The 25,014-nt window shown below is 36.7% G+C and overlaps 1 protein-coding gene across 2 annotated transcripts; it reads left to right on the top strand.

Moving 5' to 3' along the window:
- The first annotated feature begins 245 nt into the window (after positions 1 to 245).
- COPS2 (COP9 signalosome subunit 2) lies at positions 246 to 23,123 on the top strand. 2 transcript variants are annotated; one of them, XM_075432228.1, is made up of 13 exons: positions 246 to 397; positions 10,153 to 10,266; positions 11,341 to 11,418; positions 12,018 to 12,143; positions 13,526 to 13,615; positions 13,736 to 13,813; positions 14,675 to 14,849; positions 15,893 to 16,071; positions 16,198 to 16,250; positions 18,515 to 18,612; positions 20,422 to 20,504; positions 21,533 to 21,591; positions 22,368 to 23,123. In XM_075432228.1, exons 1-13 carry the CDS (start codon positions 344 to 346, stop codon positions 22,510 to 22,512), a joined length of 1,332 nt encoding a protein of 443 aa, XP_075288343.1. In that variant the 5' UTR covers positions 246 to 343; the 3' UTR covers positions 22,513 to 23,123. The 2 variants fall into 2 exon arrangements, with proteins under 2 accessions (XP_075288343.1, XP_075288342.1); XM_075432227.1 differs by having other exon boundaries at positions 13,505 to 13,615.
- Positions 23,124 to 25,014: the final 1,891 nt, after the last annotated feature.

Raw genomic sequence — 25,014 nt, 5'->3', positions numbered from 1 at the left:
CCAGGGCGCAGCCACGCGGCCCACACCTGCCCGCCGGCCCCGCCGCCACCTCGGCGCGCTCCGAGCTCCGGAGCCGGAGGCCCCTCCGGCGTCAGGCCGCGCCCCGCCTCGCCACAGGCCGCGGTTGCTAGGGGCCGGTTGCTAGCGGGGAGAGGAAGCCGGCGGCGGTGCAGCGCGGATTGGGCTCCGTGTGCCCCGGGCCAAGGGCGGGCGGCGGCGGGTTCCGGGCGGAGAGGAGCCACATTGGGCAGCGCCGCGCGGGGTTGTGGGAGAAGGGGCCGTCTCCGCTGCCTCCTCCCTCTCTCGGCCCCCTTCCCCTCCCCTCGCCCGTCCTCCGGCCAAGATGTCTGACATGGAGGATGATTTCATGTGCGATGATGAAGAGGACTACGACCTGGTAGGGCGCGGGGAGGCGCGGCGCGGTGCGGTGCGGGGAGGCGCGGGGGCCCCGCGGGAGCGGTGCCGCCTCGGGCCGGCGCGTCCGCCGCAGCCCGCCGCGCGCTGCCCCGTGAGGGAGCGCTGACAGGATGAGTTTCGCCGCCGGGGAGGAGGGCTGGCGGCTGCGAGGGGCGGGTGGTGCTTTCGGAGCAGGCCCCTCCGGGCCTCCTGCCACCTCTCCGCGGACCGACAGGCCAGCTTCGGCCCCGGGCAGTTAGCTAGGCCCCGGGCTGGCCCCCTCGGGCCCAGCGAGCCCGGGCCCCCGTTGGGCTGCCACAGGGGTCAGGGTGAGGGGAGGGCTCCGGCCCGCTGCCTCGCTCCTCCTGCCTCCGGCCGAAACGTCGGGTACCAAGTCAAATTATAAAGTTGCCTGCCCTCCTCCCCAGCCGCGCCTGCAGGGGGTCCTTGGGGGGTGGGTGGCATTCGCAGGCTCGGCCTGAGCGCCAAACTGAGGAAAAAGTGGAGGGAAGGAGAAGGGGGGTGAGGAGAAACGGCCACACGGCCGGTTTCTGGTGCAACGCGCCACGGGTGTGCTCATTTTCGACTTTTCGCCTTTATAGTCTTAGTGAACTTTCTGCCTTTTGTGTGTTATATCTAGTTACGGTTTGACATCAGGTTTTGTTCTAGGCTTTTACAGTTAAAAAAAATAAGGCTTGCAGGTAGCAGTAGACCAATTTATCGTGGCAAAATTGAGAATATAATGGGATAGTTTTGATGTCACCATAATTTTTACAATGAGTAAAACCATCTTGGGGTTGGTTAGTAAACCAAATAGCTGTCATATTTGAAACAAAAAATGTTTTTTGGACTGTCTGATTAGTTGTTGTTCTATTGCCATTATCTTATACTGGAGCTTGAGGTTTGGTTGGTTGTTTTTTTGCTTTTCTGAACTTTGAATAAGTTTTTTAAAAAGAGACATTTTTTAAACAAAGGTGCGTGTGATTGAGGCTTAGGAGTCTGTATTTCATTCATTTCAGCTAAACCTGTATTTACAGCACTGCAATTTCACTCAAAAACCCCAGACACAGGCTTCTGGAAGACTCGCTTTCTAAGAAATTACTTGATAATCACTGCTACTTATGAATTCACTTAAAAGACTTGTCTGATTTTATTTGAAATAGTGTCTGGGCAGTTTTTGTCATGAGCTGCTCAGAATGGCTGGGTGACATTGGATATAGAATAAAAGCATATCTGGTTTTGGTTTTGAGGTTTTTTTAAATTCACGTGAGTACTTGTTTGACGCGTGTTGTCATCATAACCTTACAAGCTGCTTGTGTCAGTATTCCAAGAACTGTTACTGTTCCACTGAAGTCTATGAATGAGTTCACAAACTTTTAGAAACAAGGTTTCTGAAGGAAATAAACTAAGACTACAAAAAGTATTTTATGGTCCAGTTTGTTCCACAATCAATTTCCATTCATTTTCATTAGGACTGAAATCTGTGTCCTGATTTACAACACTATGTTTATTTTTCCATGTGATGCAATCAAAAGGAATACTAAACACAGCAGAATTCATGTTGAATATCCATGGTATGATAACTTGACATGTAGAGAAACCATTGGAATCACATTTTTCAGTCTTTAAATGCAGCTGCCTACATATAAATTTGAGTAAGAGTGCAGCTCAGCTCATGATGCATTATGTCAGTTTTCACCAAGAATAGTTGCTGGTCTAATGCTTTTTTCTGTGTTTCTTTTTTCTGAAGTACTTTCCTCCTCATTGGAAAAACCTTCCTGAAACTTCTTGCTTGTAGCAAATTTCAGACCCAGACTGTAGTTACTTCTCCTGGAACATTTTCATTGTCATTAATTATCACTAGCCGAGACCTTTCCACAATTTAAAATACTGCTTGTAAGAATTAGGAGCGTGTCAATTTTTTCTTTTCAGTATGTACCTCCCATGTAAAGCATCAAATAATACTTAAGCTGCATCTTTAAATAAACCAGATTTTTAAAATTTCATTTGAATTTATAACTGATGGAAAAAATCCACCTCAGAATTTAAGAATAAAAAGATTCCACCTAGACTAGTTTCAGCATTCTTGGACTAACAAACCATGATTGGATTTTGTTTTCGTATGTGCTTGAGACTGTAATTGCAGTGTGCCACAAAATTGCTTTGGAAAATAGTTAAAGGCCCTGAAGACAGGGCCTGATTTCTTCCTTTCATGTTGATAGAAATCTAGTTAGATTAAGAGAAGACTGTATAAAGGGATGTGTGGTTCTGAATTCAGTGTAAAGGCTGATGCAGAAGGGTTTGAAACAAAAAATGAGCACAAGACAAAATACTGAGGTAAGTACAGAACTGAAAATAAAAGAGCACGTGTGAGTGTTGGTGAATATATGTGTAGTTTTTTTTTTTAAAGGAATAGGAGCAGAGTTAGTAATTAGAGAAACAGTTAATGAAAGAAGAAATAGGTATTTTGTCAGACCGCAGTATGGTGAAGCTAGATTCAGGTCTCCCAGGGTAGCTACCAGCACAGAAGTAGTAGCGAAAAGAAGATTCCCCCCAAAGTTTTAATTTTGTCAGCTTTTATTAGAAGTGATTGTGGCTGTTCCTCTTTAAATGTGCTCTTGACCTGCTGATTATGTAGAAGCAGTCAGTTAAATTTTCTTAAGTATGCAAATGTTTTGCACTTGAACTGAAACGGGAGCAGATATTCTGGAGGCCCAGCTCTTTCCCAGCCTCATCATGGATTTTTGTATAATTAGAGTAATTACTACACTGTTAAACAACTGAAGACTGCTCACTTTACAGATCACAGCTGGCTGTTTCTGCTTAGTTCTTCACTGGGTTAAAAGTGAAGGGTTTGCATGTAAGTAACCTCAGCCGCTCCTATAGAAGTTAACTTGATCTGTTGGAGGTCTTGATATCAGGAAAAAATTCCATTTATATTTGTGGGTGGATGGACCTAGATTCTCAGTTTGGTAGTAATGTACAGTGACAGCCTTGATTATAGCATGGATTATTCTACTTTGTGCTTCAATGAACAGAATAATGTTTACTGGGCATTATGAAAACCACTCAGTTTTAATTTCTGGTTTGCTGCTGTTAGGTGCCGTACATTATTTCAGTCCGGGTTCTTTTTACCAGTTTCAGCTTGACGGTGGAGAAGGAGAAAGAGGGAGGAACCATTGTAAATTCCATTTTTGTTTTCAGTCTCAGACAAAAAGCTATGTTTAGAATTGACTTTGAGATTAAATTCTGCCTTTCTCCAGAAATTGATTCTTCCAGGCACAATGAGAACACATTGACAGTTGTAGTGCATCCACTTGATTTTTGTTGTTTTGTTTTAAATAAATAAGGAATTTGTCTGTGGTGTTCTTAATGAGACATCTTATTGTGTTCTGAAATTCAGCTTTAATCTGGGGGGAGGACAGACAAATCTGTTTGCTGAGCAACTTCTCTTTTTATGCTATGGAGTTTTATTATTCCAGTGACTTCAGTAACAGAGCTATATAGCGTTCCAGTGAACAGCCAGCAGTTTGCACCCTGGTGAGATGGCTGCAGGTTCATGAGGATTGGCATGGCTCAAATATGGGGAGCATGCCTTCAGATTACTGAGATTTCCATTTTCAGGCTGTGTTAATATTAGGAAATAGGCAGTCTTTAGTTTTTATTTCAAGCTATCAGAATGGCAGCTTAGTAAACATGACTTTGTTCATTCTTTCCATCAGGGAGAAATACACTCCATTTCAAAAGGAATTTCTATATGATACCAAACTTGATAAACAATCTCATCATAGACAGGGAAATTTTCCTACCTTATATTGATAGATTTTTAATAGATAAAGTTGAAATTTCATGCAGATATTGTCACCTCTTCCGAACTCTACCTTTCAGTATTGACGTAATTTTCAAAAAATACATACATATATATATATATATTGCAAACAAGAAAGTGATAGTGCTGCAAAAAAAAACATTCAGAACTAGGGGAATACCAAATCAAGCAGATTCACTTTAGCCTCTTTTGTTTCTTTGTTATGGTTAATTACATTAGTATGTGATTCAAAAAAAAAAAATCAGTGAACTTCACAGAGGACACAGGATATACTGTTCTCTGAATTAACTACTGTTTCATATTTTATGTGGAATCAGTGTGTGTCCTGATATTTTGTTTTATGTATTTTCTTCAGACTCATCTTTAAACACAGAATTAATATATTTGGGTGTTGTTTTGCTCATTACCGTGAAGTCTCAGAAGGAAATATTGAGGCAAAAGTATGAGAATAATTAATCAGTAAATTCCTTCCATCTGTACATTGACAACTGTCACTAAGTTCTGGGGTTTTGTTGTGTTTTTTCGAGGGAGAGAGCTCCCCAGCATCTGATAGGCAGTTGGGTGTGAAACAGAAGTATTTTAGATGTAAGTTATGCTAAAAACTGGACTTTCAGAAAAGGATGCATGTAACTATAGGAGAGCTGTGTGATAAAGGTAGAAAGAAAAGGCACTTCTTTTTGATACTCTTTAGATGTCATAATACCATTTTTTTTCTTTCTGCAGTCTCCTGTCTCGTTTCTGTGCATCTTCCAACCTCTGCTTAAAAAAAAAAAAAATAAAGCAAAGGCAGAGCACTGTCTTTCTACGGAACTGTACTGACCCCATTGCAAATCGCTGGCTTCACAGACTTCTTATTCCTGGTGTCAGCCCTGGTGTGAGCCAGCAGGCATTAGATGACTTGCAGAGTTAGGAGTAGGAGCAGAAGAGCGGAGAGACCTGGAATGTGGAAAAGAAAACCAGGACTCCCAATGCATGGTTGAGTGGTTGCAGACTTCTTACACAAATCACACTCTTGTTTTCACTCTCACGGTTTGTCTCTGTTCTTTTCCTCCTTACTCTTTTGCATTCCAGTCTGATTGCTTTCTTTATATTCATGTGCCTGGATACCAGTGGCAAATGCACATAGAAACTGTTAATTGCTTTTTGCCCTGGTGCCTCGGGGCCAGTGGTCCAGGAAGAACAAATGGCAAAGGAAGTTGTAGTTGACACCAGGATGGTGTTTGGTTGGTCACTTTTGCAGCCAGTGCATATGAGCTATGTGAAAATAGTGCATGTTCATTGTAGGTGAAATGTTTGAGAAATTTAGCTGGCAAGCTAATATATTAATATACTGAGGAGTTATTTGCAGTGGTTTTTTTTCAGTTGGCCTCATTTGGGCATTTTTGTGTTTTTTTTTTTTTAAAAAAAACCCCACAAAAAAACAACAAATGCACAAACCCTATACCCCGCAACGCACATTACTAGTGCTCTTGCAAAATATCAGATCTTCGCTCCAAATCCTACAGTTAGCAGAACTCCTAAATACCGTGGTTATGAAACAAAGTTAGCTAAAGTAAAATCAACTTTTGTACCAGACTTCTTCTCAGAAACAGTTGCACTTCATAAAAAAAGGATGGTTTGAGTCAGCCCAATGGTTGAAATTTGGTAAGATTACCAGCAGTTGAAAATTGACAGTAATAAGTATTGTTAACAATGTCCTTGAAGGATAAATTTCTACAGAAATAGAACTCTTTGTATTGTGTCTTTAGTCTGGAAAGTTATCCTCTGTATAGCTACTTTCACTTTTTTTTTTTAAAAGGCTTGCCAAGTAGGAGTTTGGTTGCTATATAGCTAGTGAATGATGCACAGAAAAGCAAACGTTTAGATTTTCACTCCACTTTCGATGTAGAGGTTAGGGAAGTGCTTTAGGCAAGAGAGGAGACAAGAAAGTAAGTGACTAAATAATGGTAGTTTTCACAGAATACTTATAAATTTGGTTTTGTACATGCTTAACTTTACCAGGTTAAAGCGCCACTGATCAGCTGGAATACCACAAATATACTATTAAATGTCACTGATATAGTGTTACTGTCTCCAAGTTCATCTACCTTATTCTGTCTGTGAGGAGAGGTGCTTCAAGAGCTCTCTCTTGAGACCACATTGACTAAGGCTCCTGCTACTGATTTCTGAAGCCACAGCTGGTTTTCCTACCCTCCCCGGTCACCTGCCACTGCGCCGTAGCTCACCAGCCTCAGGACTGCGTCTGTGTAAGCGCTGGAGGGCCTGTTCTTTCAGCCCGAGCAGAATCAGCCATCACCAAGGACTTGTACAGCATAAAATGTTGAATTGCTGCAGTGAAGGGGAAAGGCAATGCTAGGACCAGAAATTAACAGAAAGGGTCGGGGAGCGCTGGATGCTCTTAACCTGCCTTTGCGGCTGGAGAAACTACAAATGGATCCGTGCCCTAGAAAGGATGATTGAAGCTGACTGGGGTGAATTGTCTCCTGCGTGTGTTCATTTGAGAAGTTGAGGCTTAATGTTTTAAAGCTGTTTACTAGATGAAATGAATTTTGTGAAAACTTAAAGACGTAATGTAATAAAGACTTGTAAATTAAATTGGTTCCTTGGTACTAATTTAACTTTTATTAAAATTACTTGAAAGAACTATGTTCCAGGCAGAGTAAGCTGCATCAGCGGTTTTATCTCCATTACAGCTGAGCTAGTGTGGTAATTTTTCTTCCCTCAAAAAGTGATGTGATAGGATTGTATTGTTTATAACTGACTACATTTAGAACATGCGGATTTTCAGTGGAGCAATGCTTAAATAATGCTGTGACTTTTTTTTTAACTACATTTTTTTAAAGCTGTATCTGGGCTTTCTACTTTAATGAATGATAATTAAAAAAAAAACACCTTGTTTGTTTTGGTCTTCTCAGGAAGGGAGAACTAAATGGGTTTCGAAGATCAATTCTGCATACTCAGACTTGTGTTCATTGGTACTGATAGTATTGATGTCCGTTTTAAAAAATATCACCAAGATCTTAATAAAAAGAAAATTATTAGGTCTCTTCCTACGTAGCTGGAGCTAAAGTATATCACACAGGTACTTTTATATCTTGAAGGTATAATTAAAGGTGTTCTTCACTATGCAGAATATTAGGTCTAGATGGTATAGTAGAGATTTTTAGAGTTAAGTGGAAAATCTTTTTGTAAACCTGATAGTCTGTCTAATTTTTGTGCACTTTTATTTTGGCGCTGCATTGTTTGATGCAACAAACTTTCTACCTTTTTAGGTAGAAGTTGTTCAGGCCCAAAGCAGGGGGGTTAAAAATGGTGGTGAGGAAAGGTTAGGTGTTTGGTATCTGAATTTATTGTTAAAAGAACTTTTCTGTTTTCAGTACTGTGAAGGAAATGCATCTTTTTCTTAGTTTGAGCTTTGAGGATACAGCTTCACACTTTTCCTTTCCTCCTTCTTTCCTTTTGCTTTTGGCAAAAGCTGAATGTTCTCACATCTGTATCATACTGCACTAAGCCATGTCTGCGTCAAAAGAAGATAGAGTGATGGTCCTTCTGAATTGATCAGCGCTGGCATAATTAGCATTGATGCTTAAATTAAGATGCCATATCTACATAGCTGATCTTTTTTTTTTTATCTACAGATTCACGGCATCATCTCACTTAGTTCATGGTTTTAAAGATTTCTTCACAGCCATTAAGTCTAAATATGTCTTTTAAAGTAAGCACATCACATGACATTTTCCAGAAGTTGGAAAGCCCTGTCTCCCTTAGACTTTTAAGTCCCTATCAACATCCTGAATTCAATGTGAAGCAGATAGGCATCAAGTGAGGGAACAATATAGCTGTGAGAACATAAAACGCTACATTTGGTGCATTTCAAAGCGATTCTATCGGGGGGGAAAAAAATATCTAGACTTAACACTTATTCTTTATTGTGTATTAATATTATTATGAAAATAGCTTTATGGGATTTGTAAGTAGCATTGAGAAAAAGATCTGAGAAAGGCTTCCTGCATGAGGCCACATCCAGAATCACTGCCAGAGCTAAGATGAAAATTCAGATGTTTCTGGCTTTAGGCTAACAGAGCACATTGCTTCCTAAAAGGAATTAATTTAGTTTGATTTCCTTTTATCTTTACAAATAGCTGCTTCTGCCAAAAATACTCACCATTGTTTAAGTTTAGTATAAACAAGACTTCAGCTGATTATACGTATCTTAAATGCTATGTTGTTAAAGCTTTGGCAGCTGATATCTTCATAAGGTGCCTGATACGCTTACTGCTGTTGACGTCATGTTCTTGTAGCTGCCCCATCAATGTTGGATCAATAGGGTAAAGAATTTACAAAAACAAGCTAGGCAAAATGAAAGGCTGCCCAGTGAAATAAGTCACTTGCTTCCTGTCGTCTTTGCAGTTTTCGGTGTGAAGTTTTGTATTTCTCTGGGAATTCGGAAAACAGGTCTGTGGAATTCACTAGGCTTTGAAGTCCATTGATTGTCACTAAATACTGATACTAGTACTTTGTGTGAGTACAAATAAACACATACGCAAGAAACTTGCCTACATGTAACAAATAGAAACATTAGCAGGTTGAAGGATAAATGCCTCAAGGACCATGTTTAATAAAATTTGGGCCAACTGTGAGCTTCCATAATTAATTTTTCCATTAGAACTTCAGAAGACTTAAGCTTTGAAAGATTTTGCTTGCACTGTGGGGAAGACAGAGCTAATTTAAAACTTCTCTTTTGCCTCATCTTTTCTTCATTCATTCCCGTGGTTATGAAGGAGTCTGTTAATATTAGCAATATATGAATGAACAAAATAATAAATGTGCCTTGTGAAGAAGTACAGCAAAAGAAGGGCACCTGACTATACATTGTGTGTGTTATGGGGGAAGGTTACTCTGATGGCAGTAACTTCTGAGATTTTAACAGATTCTGTTAAACAGTTCATCTCCTAATAGCTAAGCACTCTGAGAGAAGTTGGCTTGAAAATGCAGAGGTGTGAAATATTTTTGACTCATGTAAACCTCAAATAAAATTATTTTGTTAGTGTTTCGTAATTCAGACATGCAACATTGTCCTTCAACAAAAGAAGGTACAATACTTAGGTTTGTTTCATCAGAAAAAGCCTCAGAGTACTTGTGTGTGGGTTTTTTTTAATGAAGTAATAATTGGTAGAAGTAAATTCTTCAGTTTATTTGGTGCTAGTGTAGATGATGGGTAATTATTTGATTAAATTATTGTGCCTATGCCCACCCCACCCTCTTTGGCAGTATCTTTAGCATTTTCTCAATCATCTCCTGCTTCTCAGTACAGAAGCAGCTGGTGTTATCGTCATTATTCTTTTTTTTTTTTTTAAATTTCCTTAGACTAGTATGAATCATTACAGCATAAAAAAGCAGATTAGCGAGATTCATGGAAGCATTTTATATCGTCCATTGCTGAATCACTGCGTGTGTGGCAGCTCAGCCAAGAGTCTCTTCCGAGGGTGGCAAAGGTCACTAGAAGACTAGTGGCCAGCATGAGCTCTCCTCCATACAGAAATGACATATGCTGTTAGACATCTGTCCTTAAACACCAAAAATGGCAGAATTTTAATAATACAGTCTGTACTTGTCATAAAGGCAAGGTTGGTAGAGCTCTGAGTTCATTTGTCCAGAAAGAAATCTGTTGACCAGGCAAGTGTTGAATGGTGAGGCTGGCCTAGTAGTGGCAGAGAGATGAAATCGTCGTAAGAGTCCATACCTGTTACATGCTCTAAAAATGAAGATTTTCTGTGAATACACAAGCATTCTGTGTCAGTTTGAGCAATATGTCTTACTGTATTTTTATCTATTTTCAGCAGAATATTAGATGTTATGAACCTTACTTTTTGTCTCTGATTTTTATTTGTGCGGGGTTTTTTTTTCTTTTTTCTTTTAAAATGTAGGAATATTCTGAGGACAGCAATTCTGAACCAAATGTGGATCTGGAAAATCAATACTACAATTCCAAAGCTTTGAAGGAAGATGATCCCAAAGCAGCATTAAGCAGTTTTCAGAAGGTTTTCTGTTTTTGTATTCTATCTCTTGTTTTTATGTTAATTCACATTTAAAAATATTCGCTTACCTTTTTGAGTTATTTTCTGGAATTTTAAGAGTAATGTTTATATTTTAACTTACGAATGTGCAAAGTTTATCACTGGACAACTTAGACTCCTGGCTGACTGCCTTTCAGGATCATTCTTAGGGAGCGTAAATAGGACATGGAACAGTAATATTTTATCACAGAATGGCATTTTTAATCTGCAGGATTTACGAAGTTAATTAAACAGTCCTAAGTGTGTTTTCATGTGTCAATTGTAGAAGCCAGATCCACTCATTTACTAAAATGAAATGGCGTTTTCCCCAATGTCTTATGTAATGTATTATATTTGCTTTGCTATCCGATTCCAGAGCTTTAAATGTATAACTACTAAGTGACACAGGGTTTCTTTCCTTCATGTCAGTTTTAAATTTTTAATGTTTGTACACTGCCACCAGAAAGCAATATGCTAGATGTAACTTTTTAGAGAAAAAATAGATTTTTTTTCATCTCTTGGCTTATTTGTAGTGTAGAACAGTATTATATACGTGACTTAAAAAAAAGCTTTCTGAACTTTTTACTTACAACACATTCCCTTAACTATGTTACATTAAAGCCTGGAAGCCCTTATGATATGTGAAGAAACTATAGTAGTTCAGAAGTGTCAATTTTTTGACTAATGTAGTCAAGGTGTGGGTTGAGTCAGTTTTGCAGGGGGTGTTACAACTTTTTGTGTATATGTATTTATGGGGTAGGATTAAAGTTTATTGTTTGGTGTTAGACAACAACAACAACAAAGATCTGTAAATAACAATTCACCCTCCCTACATCAGCTAAGCTGTGAGAACTACCAAGATACATACCCCTCACTTTCTCAGTATTATCAGGGAAGAGTGAAATTGAAAAACAGGGCAGAGTGAAACATTCCTTTGTAGGGAACAAAATGTGGGTGGGGGGGAAACGTGTAGGATGTGTACATTTTAAACAAGATGCAAATCAATTAAAGTTTGAATAAACCTTTTATAAATATTTTTAAAAAATTCTTCTATTTCAGGTTTTGGAGCTTGAAGGTGAAAAAGGAGAGTGGGGATTCAAAGCTCTGAAACAGATGATTAAAATAAACTTTAAATTGGTAAGAATTACAGCTGTCGCTTGAGAGTAAGTGGCATGAATATGTATTTGATCCAGAGATCTTGTGTTGTTATTCTCGGTTTACAGCTGTGACAACTAAATCTACCAGAACTTGTCTTTTGTGGCCTTTAATGGCTACTACAGACATGGCAGGGAAATTATGTGGCGCTTGCAAGTCAAAGGCGAAATGGATGCAAAATAGCTGCTGTAGTCAGCGGATACTCGCAGAGTTTGAGGCTCTGTCCTTGCTATCCTGAGGTATCGTACCATTGAAACCAGTAATGTTTCTATGTATGCGTACTTCAGCAGAATAAACCAGTGAAAAATATATATGCTACATATGCAACCACTCCAAATAGTTGTGTAGCAAACTCTGTTTTCTTCGTTGAGATAAATATTTTAAATGTCTATTCCATGCAGTCCTGCTGAAGTTATTCCTGATTCTGCTGCTCATGAATAAAGTGCTGATGTAAAAGTTCCTAACAGCAGCCACTACTCCATATTCTTTCTGTTACACTTTCTTTTCTGCATGTATGTTTGCAAGATATAGCTCAGTTTTTAATCATTAAAACAAAAATTATAATTTTGTTTTTCTTTTAGACTAACTTTCCTGAAATGATGAACAGATATAAGCAGCTATTGACCTACATTCGGAGTGCAGTTACAAGGAATTACTCTGAAAAATCCATCAATTCTATTCTTGATTATATCTCTACTTCCAAGCAGGTTAGATCATCACTTCTTTCATCTTCATGGCTTTCCTTTCTGCATTTTTAACTGTAGAGTTTTTTGTGTATGGTAGTCTGTTGGCTTTGGGTTTTTTAATCTTAATAGAGAACATTTGCAGTATTAATTTGTTGTTGTATGTTAAAATATGTTTCCCATATTTAATGGATTCTATCAACACGTGACTTGTCCAAAATTTTTTTTTTTGCAATATTTACCTGGGATTTCTATGCTAATAAATAAATACTTTTTTTTTGCGTAGTAGCTACATACTATAAGTGACTTCTGAAATATAATTTGTGATTAAACAGTATAATTTTTTTTTTAACTTTGTGGGGAGAGGGGAACCTATGCAAAACTTTACAATGAAGTACTGGTGTTAAATACTGCCTGTCTTTGAGTGTACTGTGCAAGCTAGGTACATGTTCATAGATATACAGCCCCGCTCCTTTTCTGTTGTGGTGTTGTAGAAGCTTTACAGAGAGTGGAAGGCTCCCCTAGTTGAATACCTGGAAGTAGTACCTGCATATGGAGGATCACTGGTCTTCAGTGATGACTCCTCTGTCATTATCGCAATTCTCCTGTCCTGCCACTCATAGGAAATGAAAGTTTAATAGTTGAATGATGGTTACTATTAAGGTCTAAAGGATTGTCTTAGACTATACTTTGTTGGCAGAGGTCAGTGTGTTTAGTCTACATGCAGTTGGAGCCACACCTGGAGGGAACATCTGGAACTCTTAGCTTGATATATAGCCACAGATCTGTTATCCTCTAGAGAACAATGGCCATAACCAATACTAATGCGTTCTTTGTAGAACCTTTGTTTAAGGTCACACTCAGCACTTCGATTTCATTTTGGATGTTGTATTTTTGGGTTTTATGCAAAGAAACGGTTTGATGCGCTGAAGAGCTTGCTTTCATGCAGCACTGGTAGTATAGAAAGGAGAAAGCATCTTTTCCTTTAGACCATTTCTTTGTAAATCGTCCTTTCTTTTTGATAGGTAAATTATTTTTGGTTTCCTTCTTTTAAGAACAATGTTTCCCATTAGTGTTTGTCTTCTGTTACACAACGTAAGAATTTTATTACTTGGTTATATAAGATGGGCTTGTATAAGGTGTCTTTCATTTTTCACTAGCATGATAGATGGTTGCAAATCTTAAAATGTGAATACTTTGTAATTATATCTTTTTCATATGAGAAAAGCAAGTGTACTTAGTTTTGTTACTTTAGAAGCTCTTTACAATTTAAAAGCAGACATTCAGTAAGATGCAGGTACCTTATTGTGAAGTTCAAGCATGCTTTTCTAGTTTGTTCAGATTGACTTCATTAACAGGTACAAATTTGCTGTTTACAATTATAGAATTCTGATTTTTTATGTCAGATGGATTTACTTCAGGAATTCTATGAAACAACGCTTGAAGCTCTGAAAGATGCTAAGAATGACAGATTGTGGTTTAAGACAAACACAAAGGTAAAATATATAATTTACTGGTTTTTGCTTTTGTTTGTGACACCTTCAGCTAACTTTTATTAAATTATTATTGTGAAATCTTAATAGACTTTAGTACTTCAATGTTTTTTTTCATTACAGCTTGGCAAATTATATTTAGAACGAGAAGAATATGGAAAGTTACAAAAGATTTTGCGTCAGCTGCATCAGTCATGCCAGGTACCTTTATATTCTAAATCACTGTAGCTTAGTAAACAACAATGATTTTTTGTTTTTTAATTGTTTTTTTTTACATCTGTTGTTGGCCTTTGAGGCATGTTGCTGAGTACAGAGGGAAGAAATACTGTGCCTGCTTTAATTTGTTACTTGTTTGATAACGTGAACAAAAAATGATAAGTGTCTTATTCCTTGCTGAAAGACGATTTTTAAAAAACTGTTCACAACTGCTGATTAAGTTTCCTTTTAGTCAGATGCAAGGATGAGAAGCATGTATGAATAATCTATAATATATAGACATTTATTTTAAAACAGTGAAGATTCCAAGTAAGCTTTACTCAAAACTGAAAGGACAGTTGCTATTTTCCCATTTGGAATGGTAAAAAAAAAATTAGCCATGCAGTCTGCTGTGCTTGTTTGTGTCCCCTTTACTTCCTCCAACATGGAAAATGGGCTACAAATATCTGGGAAATGGTTCTGTTACAGGCAGCAGAAGAGTCGTATGTATTATGTGTGTATATATATGTATGTGTATCAGTCATTGCATTTATATACTGAGAGTGTACTTTAAGGAAAGTGGAAAAGAATAAATGGCAAAGTTCTGAAAGTTGTTGTAAAGAAAACATGTAATTGAACAAAAATCCTGACTTTTTACATAAAGGGCTTCAAAACTTGGCCTGTGATAAGTTCTTTCAGTATTATGTTTTGTGTTAATAGTTATATCAAAATCTTAAAGTTTTAGGAGTATCCGTATTTCTGAGAGGAAATTACTGAGAGTATTTGGTAATCAGTTTTTTACTAGTATAAAACTGAAATCACTGTTCTCTTAAAATTTCACAGTATTTATTACTTAATCTGTCCTAGACTGATGATGGAGAAGATGATCTAAAAAAAGGTACTCAACTATTGGAAATCTATGCTTTGGAAATTCAAATGTATACAGCACAGAAAAATAACAAAAAACTTAAAGCACTATATGAACAGTCATTGCACATCAAGTCAGCCATTCCTCATCCACTGATCATGGGAGTTATCAGAGGCAAGTTAATCTTGAATTTTTCATTTAACTTCTGTTGCATAGATTAGTTTTATGAAAATCTGAGAATGTTTTTTTCAGTTCTAACTACAAAGACAGAGGGTCCTGTAGATTCAGAGGCAGATAAACCGTATGTGAATAAAGGACTACTAATACAGTGGCTACAATCTGAAATCATTTTATATTTGCCTCCTGTAGGACTTCAGCTCTGCTGTTCTAGTGCCTAAGTCAGAAGGGCAGGACAGTTGGCTACACATAGTGTAGGAGAGAAGCAGTAGAAGAACAGGAGGAAGACGTGAGATGTTCAACACCATAGCAGGCAACAAAGGATAAATGCAAAGGCATTTGCAGATGATAAAAACAAGGCTTGACAGGACTGCTGGCAGAAGGGACTGCTATTTATGCAATCCCCTTTTGTAAATTTGTACACCTCTGTCTCACCTCACTAAAATTCATTAGGAACTGAAGGGTTTTAAGATGTGTTTGAAAATGTCGTTTATGTTCTGTAATGATGAATTTTAGTGGAAGCATCCCGTCTATCTTGAAAAAAACTTTCTCCGGAATACTGTTGTGCCTTCCCTCTTCCACTGGTGTAGGCACTTGTGCAGATACTCAGGCAGCAGCGGGTACTTCAGAAATAAAAGCAGGTATAGAGTATTTCTCAGTTCTTCTGTGTGGTTTTGCTCAACAGATTGGGAAAATTCCATAAATATAGGAAGTCTTTTACCTTTGAAATGGAGATAAATTCCATTTCAGTTTTTACAGTATTTTAACATAAGGTTAAATAATTATTGGCTGTGGGTATTAGTGTTCTTTTAGATTTATGATGTGGGTTGAGTTTTGTTTTTTCTTTATAATGGGTTTATTCAAATGACAATGCTGTATGTGAAGGCTCTAATGCTTTTATTTTTTCTAGTGAATGAAAAGACTCCTGAAAATATTTCAGTAATCTATTTAGAAATAGCATGGAACTTCTGAGTACAATTACTGTAGTCAGCAACAAGCACGCAGTGTTCCTTTTCTGTTCATCTGTGTTTTCTTTTCAGAATGTGGAGGCAAAATGCACTTAAGAGAAGGAGAGTTTGAAAAGGCACATACTGATTTTTTTGAAGCATTCAAGAATTATGATGAATCAGGGAGCCCGAGAAGAACCACTTGCTTAAAATACTTGGTCTTAGCAAACATGCTCATGAAATCTGGAATAAATCCATTTGACTCTCAGGAGGTATTTTTTTTCCTACCCACCCTCCTCACCCTCCACCCCCCGTATTGATAGGCAAATTACCCAAAAGACAAAAATGGAAAACATTTAAAATCTAAACATGTATATTGTGCTTTCTGTTCTGTGTAGGCTAAACCATACAAAAATGATCCAGAGATTCTAGCAATGACAAATTTAGTAAGGTAAGATTTTAATTTTTCTGGAGAACAACAGAAAAAAAGATGTAGTGTCCAAACCAGAAGTGGAATATTTTTAGAGGTGGCTTTTCTCTGCACAGCTAACACAGTTATTTCATAAATATTGGGCAAATATTTGTAGACTGTTTTTCTTAAGAAACTTTTATTTACTATGACATACCAAAGTATCTATACTATACCAGGTAAAGGTACAGAAACATGCCGTTATCTTCGACTATAGTGAATTTCTTCTGCAGTGGCAAAAACCTCATTTCTTACCTTAAACAGAGTTGTCCCACTTTGTACTGCAACTGGTCTTTAGGGTTTGGGTGATTATATATAGAGAAACTGAGGTGACTGGCATCTCATACCAAAGCCAATAGAATAATTGGATGCATGGATATGTCATGATTACTAAAGGAATTTCGTAATTTAGTAATATGAAGCTGGACTCTCACGTGATCTCCCCTATCCTTCAAACACAAGGGAAAAGCAAAAGAATGCTTCATTACCTCTTAGAAGTGACTGTGATATGAGAATTTTCAGGGTATTAAGATAATCAGGCAAAATAAATTGAACTGTGGCAGTTTTTGTATGGGGTGCTGTAAAGGTAATCTGTTCCATCCACTCTATCCTGTCCTTACTTTATCAGGTAAAAAAATTGAACAATGCGTAGGAAAACTTTTTGTAAGAAGTAATGCCTGCTCACATTTTTGAAATACACAAGTGATCTTGTGTTGGAATAAACCTTGCTCTTGATACGGCTGTGGTGCTGCACCATTGTATGCATACAGATTGTTTCTGAAAGGGAGGATGTTCATCCATTATTGACATAATGATGAATAATGATTTGGCAGTTTATTAAGCGACTATTTCCAAGAATTCCACTATAGACATGTCTTTTCTACTTCACTGTCATAGTTTCATGTGAATTTGAGGCAGAAGAAACTCCAGATGGCCCTACCCAGTCTGATTTTATTCATACTCCTAATTTATATCTTTTATCTTGACATTTGAGTATAACTGCTTCTTTAAAATTAATAATGCAATTAAAGCAGTGTAGATAAGAAATGCGCAGAAGGTAAAATCAATTCCAAAGATTATAATTGTGTTTTTGATTCTTCCTATACTCTACATTGGGAGCTTGGATGTTTTACATATGATAAAAAGAGACTTCTGGAATAAATAATAAAATTTACTTAACTGAAATTCCTTTTTATTATGAAGTAAAATTTACTGGTTTCATGTGATACAGTACATTCCACTCATATAACTCCATTTATAAACTCCTGAAGGTCCACCTTAAATTTAACAGGTCTTTGTCTTGCCACTTTTACTGATAATAAAGGATGAGCTTTTTTTGACTACTTTAAAAACAATTTCAAAATGTACAGAGACTATAAAGGAAAAATAGATGTTGTTTTAAAAATTGTTAGTATTAAACAGAAGTTGAAAGCATGTTTTGAACAGTGTGTCTTTCAGGTTAAAAATTGATAGCCTGTAGCTTAATATAACTAAATTACTGTGTGTGTTTGATTATTTAGTAGATAGTCCCTACTACAGCTGATTGTTCCTGTAAGAAAAGATTTGAATTGTAAAACCATTATGTTTCAAGAAAAAGGTCTTGTTTCACTGGTGACAGCTCTTACCTTTAAATGATGCTGTGGTGCCACTACTGAACAACAGATGTCTAAACCCACCTTCTTTTTGTAATCCTTTCATACATAATAAGATTGACTAGTTAAACAATATATATACTAAAAATAAGCTATAAAAATCTGAAAAGTAATATTATGCCAGAATTACCCATGGTTAATCCTGGAAGACAGGATTTCTTCCCTCTTCCAGCATTTAGAATTCAACTTAAGATGGACATTGTAGAAACAGTAACAGCCCTCTAGACTCTTTTTAGCCCTTATTTGTTCCATAAAATATGGCTTCAGGAAGCCAAAATTAAAAATCTGACAATTTTTAGGGGCTAGGCTTTTTTAAAGAATAACTTCTTAAAGTAAAAAAGTTTTGAAAGTGGAGTGCACTTGTGGAATAACTAAATGTTCATACTAAACTTTTGTAAATGCTACTAAAACTGAAATAGGAGAAAGGTTATTTCTGTTGCATATCATCTTGAAATTGTTTTTCCTTACAAAGGTTCTGAATATAATTATTTGCCACCAACACTTAATACTTTTTTTTTAGAAGATGGAGAACACAGTCTTATGACTGTTTAACTTTTAAAAATAATAATTCAGTCCCTTGTTTTTTTTCTGTAGTGCCTATCAGAATAACGACATCACTGAATTTGAGAAGATTCTGAAAACAAATCACAGCAACATCATGGACGATCCCTTCATAAGGGAGCACATTGAAGGTATTTTTGCAGGATATTCTAATTTTTTTTTTTTTCCCCACTACTTTATTAGCTCCGCCCCGGTTTACTTTCTTCTTGGCAGAATGAGAGTTCTTTGTAATTACTTGTGGACAATTCCTTTACTGTTTCCAAGTTCTTTAGAAATTGGTCAAGGCCAATATGTATCCAGGCATGTAGGACGACTGCGAAGAATTGCAGGAATGATGGAGAATGTTCTAGCAAGAGTGGATATTCTAAGATAATATCTACGGTGGTGTCAGGCACTGAATATTTTGAGTGGTGGTTTGTTTTTTTTTCCATTGAAAGGATTGAATGAGGGCAACCATTACTTGTGAAGGTTGTTTGTATCAGCCTCAACAGTTAGATGTTTGCTAGTTTATATGGTTAATTTTCTGCTTCAGATTAAAGACAAAATATGTAGACAATGTAATGAAGGTTGCATTAATAGATGTGTAGTAATAAAATACATAACAAGATACATAATTCTAATGTGTGTGTTGAAAACAATGTTAGGATTTATAGTACCTACACTTAATAAAACAGAGGAACATACTAACACATGGCGGCCCTCCATGCCATTAACATGACAAAATAAAGTTACCCTCTGCGTTTGTCATGTATCTGAGAATTTAAAAGTCTCTCCACTTAAAGGTAGTGTCCAGTTTTTCAGAGTAGGGCTTTCTGTGGCACTACAAGATCATTTAGCTGGGTAGTTAACCTGAGAGAAAAGAGTTAAATCCAGAGACCTGGTTTTCTTACACTTCTTGTTTGTAAAAGAGAACATGGCAAACAGCAGGAGAAACTAAATATAACCCCTCTACTGCTGTTACATGTCAACTACTGGTAAGCTTCAAAGTCTTGTAGGGAGACTCTGTAAGATTAGAGAGATGGATGCTTAAGGAAGAAAGTATGACAGAACTGGAAAGCAAGAGAAGGAGGACAGCTGAATCAAAAGACTGAAGAGAATTTGAGTTTCACCCCTTATATGATAATAGTCTGCTAGTGATATCCAGGGGAAATAAAGACATTCTCAACTTTTCCACTCTGTACTGATCAGAATGTGTGTTCCTGGTTATAACGTTTACATACCTTGCCTCATTGTTTTAATCTCCTTAGTTTTATTGAGATACATAATCTGGTCTTCAGTATTATTTTTAATTAGGTAAACAGTCCATGTGTAACTAATTAGATAAAAATGGATCTAGCTTTTTCTGTTAATTTACAATTGTAGTTTATGCTTTCATTTAAGCCAATTTTTCTCTAATAATGTAAAAATTTCTAAAACAATGTCTGTGCTGTCTTATCTAAGCAAAACCAGCCACTTCATGCAGACTCTGTTTTATACTTCTTCTTCAGGTCCTCATCATAATTATACCATTAGGCCCTGATCTTTTAACTTAAAATGTGACTATTCCCCATGAAGTTAAATGCATGCAGACTTAAGTTTCAGAGCCTTAAGAATACCTCTTTTCACTTTTGTACAAGGCAAGCATTCTAGCCATAAATTAGAGGGGCAGACATACCATGCAATAATCTATATGATTTACCCAATTAGTTTGAATAATTTAAATTTTTACCAGGGAATATGTTGCTTCATGTTTAAGCAATCTTCAACTCTATCTGTCCGTGTTCAGAGTTACACATTGCTTGGATACCTGGAAAAAGAGGGTCCCTTTATGTTGCTGTGCTTCCCCACCTTGCTGCAATATGACCTTAAAAGATGATGGTATTTAAAATGTATTTCTGTATGCAGCTGTATTGCATCTTTATTGCTGTTGTTTTTACAGTATTTTTTTTCTGCTCTTACAGAGCTGTTGCGAAACATCAGAACACAAGTGCTTATAAAATTAATTAAGCCTTACACAAGAATACATATTCCTTTTATTTCTAAGGTATGTGTCAGTGGAGCCTTGCTTTTGCTTAAGTGATTAATTATGAATAAAAGCTCTTAAATAAATATAGTGCTTCCAGAAATAGAACATCTAAACTATAATCTAACCCATAAAGTAGTACTGATGCACTGCTGGCAGCTTTGCAGTGCGAAAATGTAAATTTCAAGTGTTGTCCCAATGCTTTTATAATATGTACTATGATATACTTCTAAAATACTCACTTACTATATTCTACTTGGTATAGAAAAGCACTTTTCTGGAGAGAAATATAAAAAATTGAATTTGTATCATTCAAGATATAATTATGAATGTAAATTTTATGAACCTAAAAATCCAAATTTTAGTTCCTTTTGTTCAGAAGGTATCTTGAAATGTCTGTGTTGCACAAGTTACAGAACTGTGATAATACAACAAACCAACTGTTGTACTAGAATCACTGATTTCATTCCCTAATATGGAAAGAACAAAATCAAAACCCAGTGACAACAGATTACTATTTCTGTCTCCTGTACGTCTGTGATTTTTCTTGCAAAAGCAATGCAACAGCATTGCAGAATATATCATGAAGTATTAGAGATGCCTATTTTTTATGCAACTCTGTGGTTGTTTTTTTTAAGCTAGCCTTAACATTTGTAGAACTTGCTTGAGCCGGAAGATGCAATTAGCCCTCTAAATGATTTTGAGTACAGACCCATACTTTTCTCATAATTATTGTCTTATTTTATTTCCTGGTGTTTTTTGTGTTTTGTTTTTTTTTTCAGTAAGTAAGCAAAAGAACTGATTTCTGGAGCTTCTGAAAATTTTGCTTTGTCTTCTTCAGCCTTTTCTGAGAGGTTACTGATCTCTTGATCATTGTCCATATATACTTTGGGTGGAGTTCTTTTGCTTGATAGATCATTATTGAATTGATACTTTTGAACAGTAAGAAACAGAAATTAAACCAAATTCTGTATATGAAAATAAAGATTGAAAGGATTTAATGTTGCAAAACAGAGCAGCATAACAAGGTGGGGTTTTTTTTCTTTTAGGAGTTAAACATAGATGTAGCTGATGTGGAAAGCTTGCTCGTGCAGTGCATATTGGATAAGTACGTACTTTACTCTTGATTACTGATTTTTTTATTACTTTAAAGTATGCAAGAAGCAACAAAACAATATTTTTGTGCATTATGACAATACTGGTTGATTCTGGAACTGAAAGGTGATGGTGCTGACTTTGGATTTGCTTGGCTTATGAGCAGTAAAGTATATTTGTAAGATGTGAGCCAAGAAAATTATAGAAAGAGATCGTGTGGCATGTTTTTACTTTAATTTTAAATTACTTAATAAATTACTTGAATTATGAAATTAAGAAAGTTATTATTCTTAGTAATTGCTGATTATAATCATATTTTTGAGCACATTTTCAAGTTGTCAAAATAGTAGTTTGCTCTCCTTGCCTGTAAAAACTGAACTAAAATTTGCAAAATCTTTTTTTGGAGGGTAACTTGTTATATCTACTAGGAAAATACGATCCATATGTGGGTTTATATTTTAATTTCTTTTTACATAAATCTCCATATTTCATGATTCCTTGCCTTTCAAGAACTGCTTACCTCTTACTGCTTCAGACTTTATATGTGGGTCATAGCTAGGGAGATAATACATGCATTGCTCAATGAATTGCTTCATTTGATTTCCAGTCATGATGACAGCTAAATAGGCAGTACTACCCAGGACAATGTATTATAGTAATTGCTGAATTCTGAAATTGATTTTGTGGGTTTCTTGTAGAAGAAGACCTCTTATTTTACCTCTGATTTATTGTTAGCTCCTATTTCCATATGCATTAGTGGTTTATAGTTATTTATTTATTTACTTGTAGCACTATACATGGCCGAATTGATCAAGTCAACCAGCTCCTAGAACTGGATCATCAGAAGAGAGGTGGTGCACGGTATACTGCATTAGATAAATGGACCAACCAACTAAATTCTCTCAACCAGGCTGTAGTCAGCAAGCTGGCCTAACAGAAAACAAGCTTTTACAAACATACTTAAGGCAACAGTGCAGTGATGTAAACCTTGAAAGAACTGGGAATGGCAAAACTACTGTCGGTTGGTGTGCCCTGAAATTATTGGAGTTATGGCAGAAGTGCTTTTTTGATCAGCTGGTTTGTGTTTTGCTGCTGCATTTATCCCAAGAGAAAAACAGCTTTAATCTCCAGAAGAACACCAAAATGCCACGGGATTTATGCTGTATTGACATCTTGCCCGAAACATACAACATCCTAATAATTTGTCAAAGGGCAATTAATGACCAGAGAGAAGATTTTTGTCGTGATTTTAAATACACTGACATGTTACTGTTGGTTAAATTTAAACATGTTTTACCTGCAGAAATTCTCTCACAGAAATAACCTGCAATAACTTGAAATGCATACCCTTTTGAACACTTCCTTTTCTCATGTATAAATTGAAATGTTTGCTGCATTTTGCAAAATGTCAGTTCTCCAAAAATGTGTCCGTATATTTCTGTACCTGCAGTGTAGTAAAGGTTTAGAAGAAACCCCATAATTATAGTGGCATACTGTCACTTAGGTTTCAAGCAGCAAAATAAACAGTGCAGTTCAGAAATTGTACAGTTTGTTTCTTGATGTGCTTTCATTATACTTGATTTTTACTTTTGTTATTTTTAAAAGAAAATGGATATTTATCCTCACCTCACTTATGGAGGACAATATGAAGATTTTAAGTCTAAACCTTGGTATGTGTGCTGTTGATTTTTTTTTTTTTCCTTCCCCCCCCTTGACATAGTTAAATGTAAATACTAAAGAGTTTAAAAGCTGACATTTAACAGTCTTGCTAACTGACTCTTATCTTGCAAGACACCAAACTGTTACTGGTCCTGTCTAGTTGACGTTGGTGGGTATTTGGCATTTCTCAGGAATATACTCGGTTTTTATTTTGGCACTTCAGGTATACAGGTTTGCCAAGCAGTACCCTGGGAATAGAAATGCAGACCCTCATTGTTACCTCTCTTTGCTTAATCTGTGGTCTTTTTGGTGAAATTCAATGTATTTAAAAAGACACTGTGTATATAGAGTTGGGATGAAGTACAGTGACCTCAGTAATAATGGAATCTGTTCTGTCCCAAATGTTTGATTGTATTGTAGTCCCTTCAGAGCTGCTATTCGAGTCCTGAAGTCCTACCACATAGTAGGCATATGCCTTTCACGTCCTAAGATTTTGGGATCATCAGATCTACTTAAAATACACAGCTGCAGTGTTGACTACAGCAACTTTTCTTCCTACTGCAGCCTGTCTGGAGCTGAAAAATTCTCTTGCTGGTCTCAGAAACTGAGAAGAAATTTTGTAGGGTCACTTCTTCCATAACTGCAAGTACTCCATTTTAAAGCTGAGGGTATAGTGTAATGGTGCACAAAGCAGTGCCACACACAGTCATTGTTACAGTAGAAGGAAAAATATGTATGTAGAGCAATTAACACCACCCCAAACATAATGGAAAAGCCTAATAAATGACACATGTCCATCACATACATGCAAGCCAGTGTGGTAAACTCAATGTTCTAGGGCAGGATTTAAATTGGTAACAGTGTATAATTAAATAGGATAAAATTAACTTTCATCTGAAGGATAGTTATGTTCCTTAGAAAATTATTTTGCTCTGCAGTCGTCAAAGCAAGTGATTTTTTTTTTCCCCTAGTGTTTACACAGTAAAACTTAATGTGTTGCATGTGTAGCATGATGCTGAATCTTGGGCGAGCATTTCTCCTTCACTGATGCATATTTTTACCAATAGGTGTTTCTAATTTATCCACTTACTTAGAATAATAGTAAAATATGAATATAAATTGAACTTAGTTTTTAAGCAAAGGCAATGTTTATTTCCTTCATAAAATCTGTAAATAACATTCACTAAAGCACATTGTTCAAATTTTATTTTCTTACAGTACTGTGATGGATGTATAACGTAGTGGAATTTTCAAAGTAAAAACTGGCATCTGGTGATGTTAAGCTGAACTTATATTAATACTGCACACTATCTACAGATCCAGAGGCTTTAATTTGTGTAGCCAGTCTTGCAAGGTTCCTCTTCCAATGGGGACAGGGGACTGTGACAGCTATTTCAAGGTTGTTCTTCCCATGGGGACAGGGGACAGTGACAGCTATTTCAGCATGTTTCCTTTCTCTGCTATTTCCTGCCACCCTCGCTGTGGGAAGGAACAACTACTCTCTATTAAAAGAGTGGGAAAAAAAAGAACTGTGCGTAAACTTAGTATTGCCTTTTTTTTATAAAAAAAAAAGTCGACTTTGGCTGTTATGACTGATGTAACTTTTCCCATGCCAGCTCTGTCTGCTGGGGAGGAATGTTTGGATTTTTCAAGAAGGAAATAGGAGTACTGCAGAAATCTTGTCCTATCCATCTAGTCCCCTTGTTTTATCTTTTTGTTGTGATGGACTAACTGTAGTAGGACTAGTCCAACTAGCAAAGGACTGTTAGTTTGAATA

This window comes from Opisthocomus hoazin, chromosome 10 (assembly GCF_030867145.1).
Source record: "Opisthocomus hoazin isolate bOpiHoa1 chromosome 10, bOpiHoa1.hap1, whole genome shotgun sequence".
In the NCBI taxonomy this organism is placed as follows: domain Eukaryota; kingdom Metazoa; phylum Chordata; class Aves; order Opisthocomiformes; family Opisthocomidae; genus Opisthocomus; species Opisthocomus hoazin.
Note: the sequence above shows the minus strand (reverse complement) of the source record. Positions and strands in the feature narration are given on the sequence as shown.

Coding starts and splice junctions, on each gene's coding strand:
- COPS2 (XM_075432227.1), top strand. CDS start 344: ATGTCTGACATGGAGGATGATTTCATGTGCGATGATGAAGAGGACTAC. Junction 11,419..12,017: donor TTAAAATAAACTTTAAATTG/GTAAGAATTACA, acceptor TTTTTCTTTTAG/ACTAACTTTCCTGAAATGAT. Junction 20,505..21,532: donor ATATTCCTTTTATTTCTAAG/GTATGTGTCAGT, acceptor TTTTTCTTTTAG/GAGTTAAACATAGATGTAGC.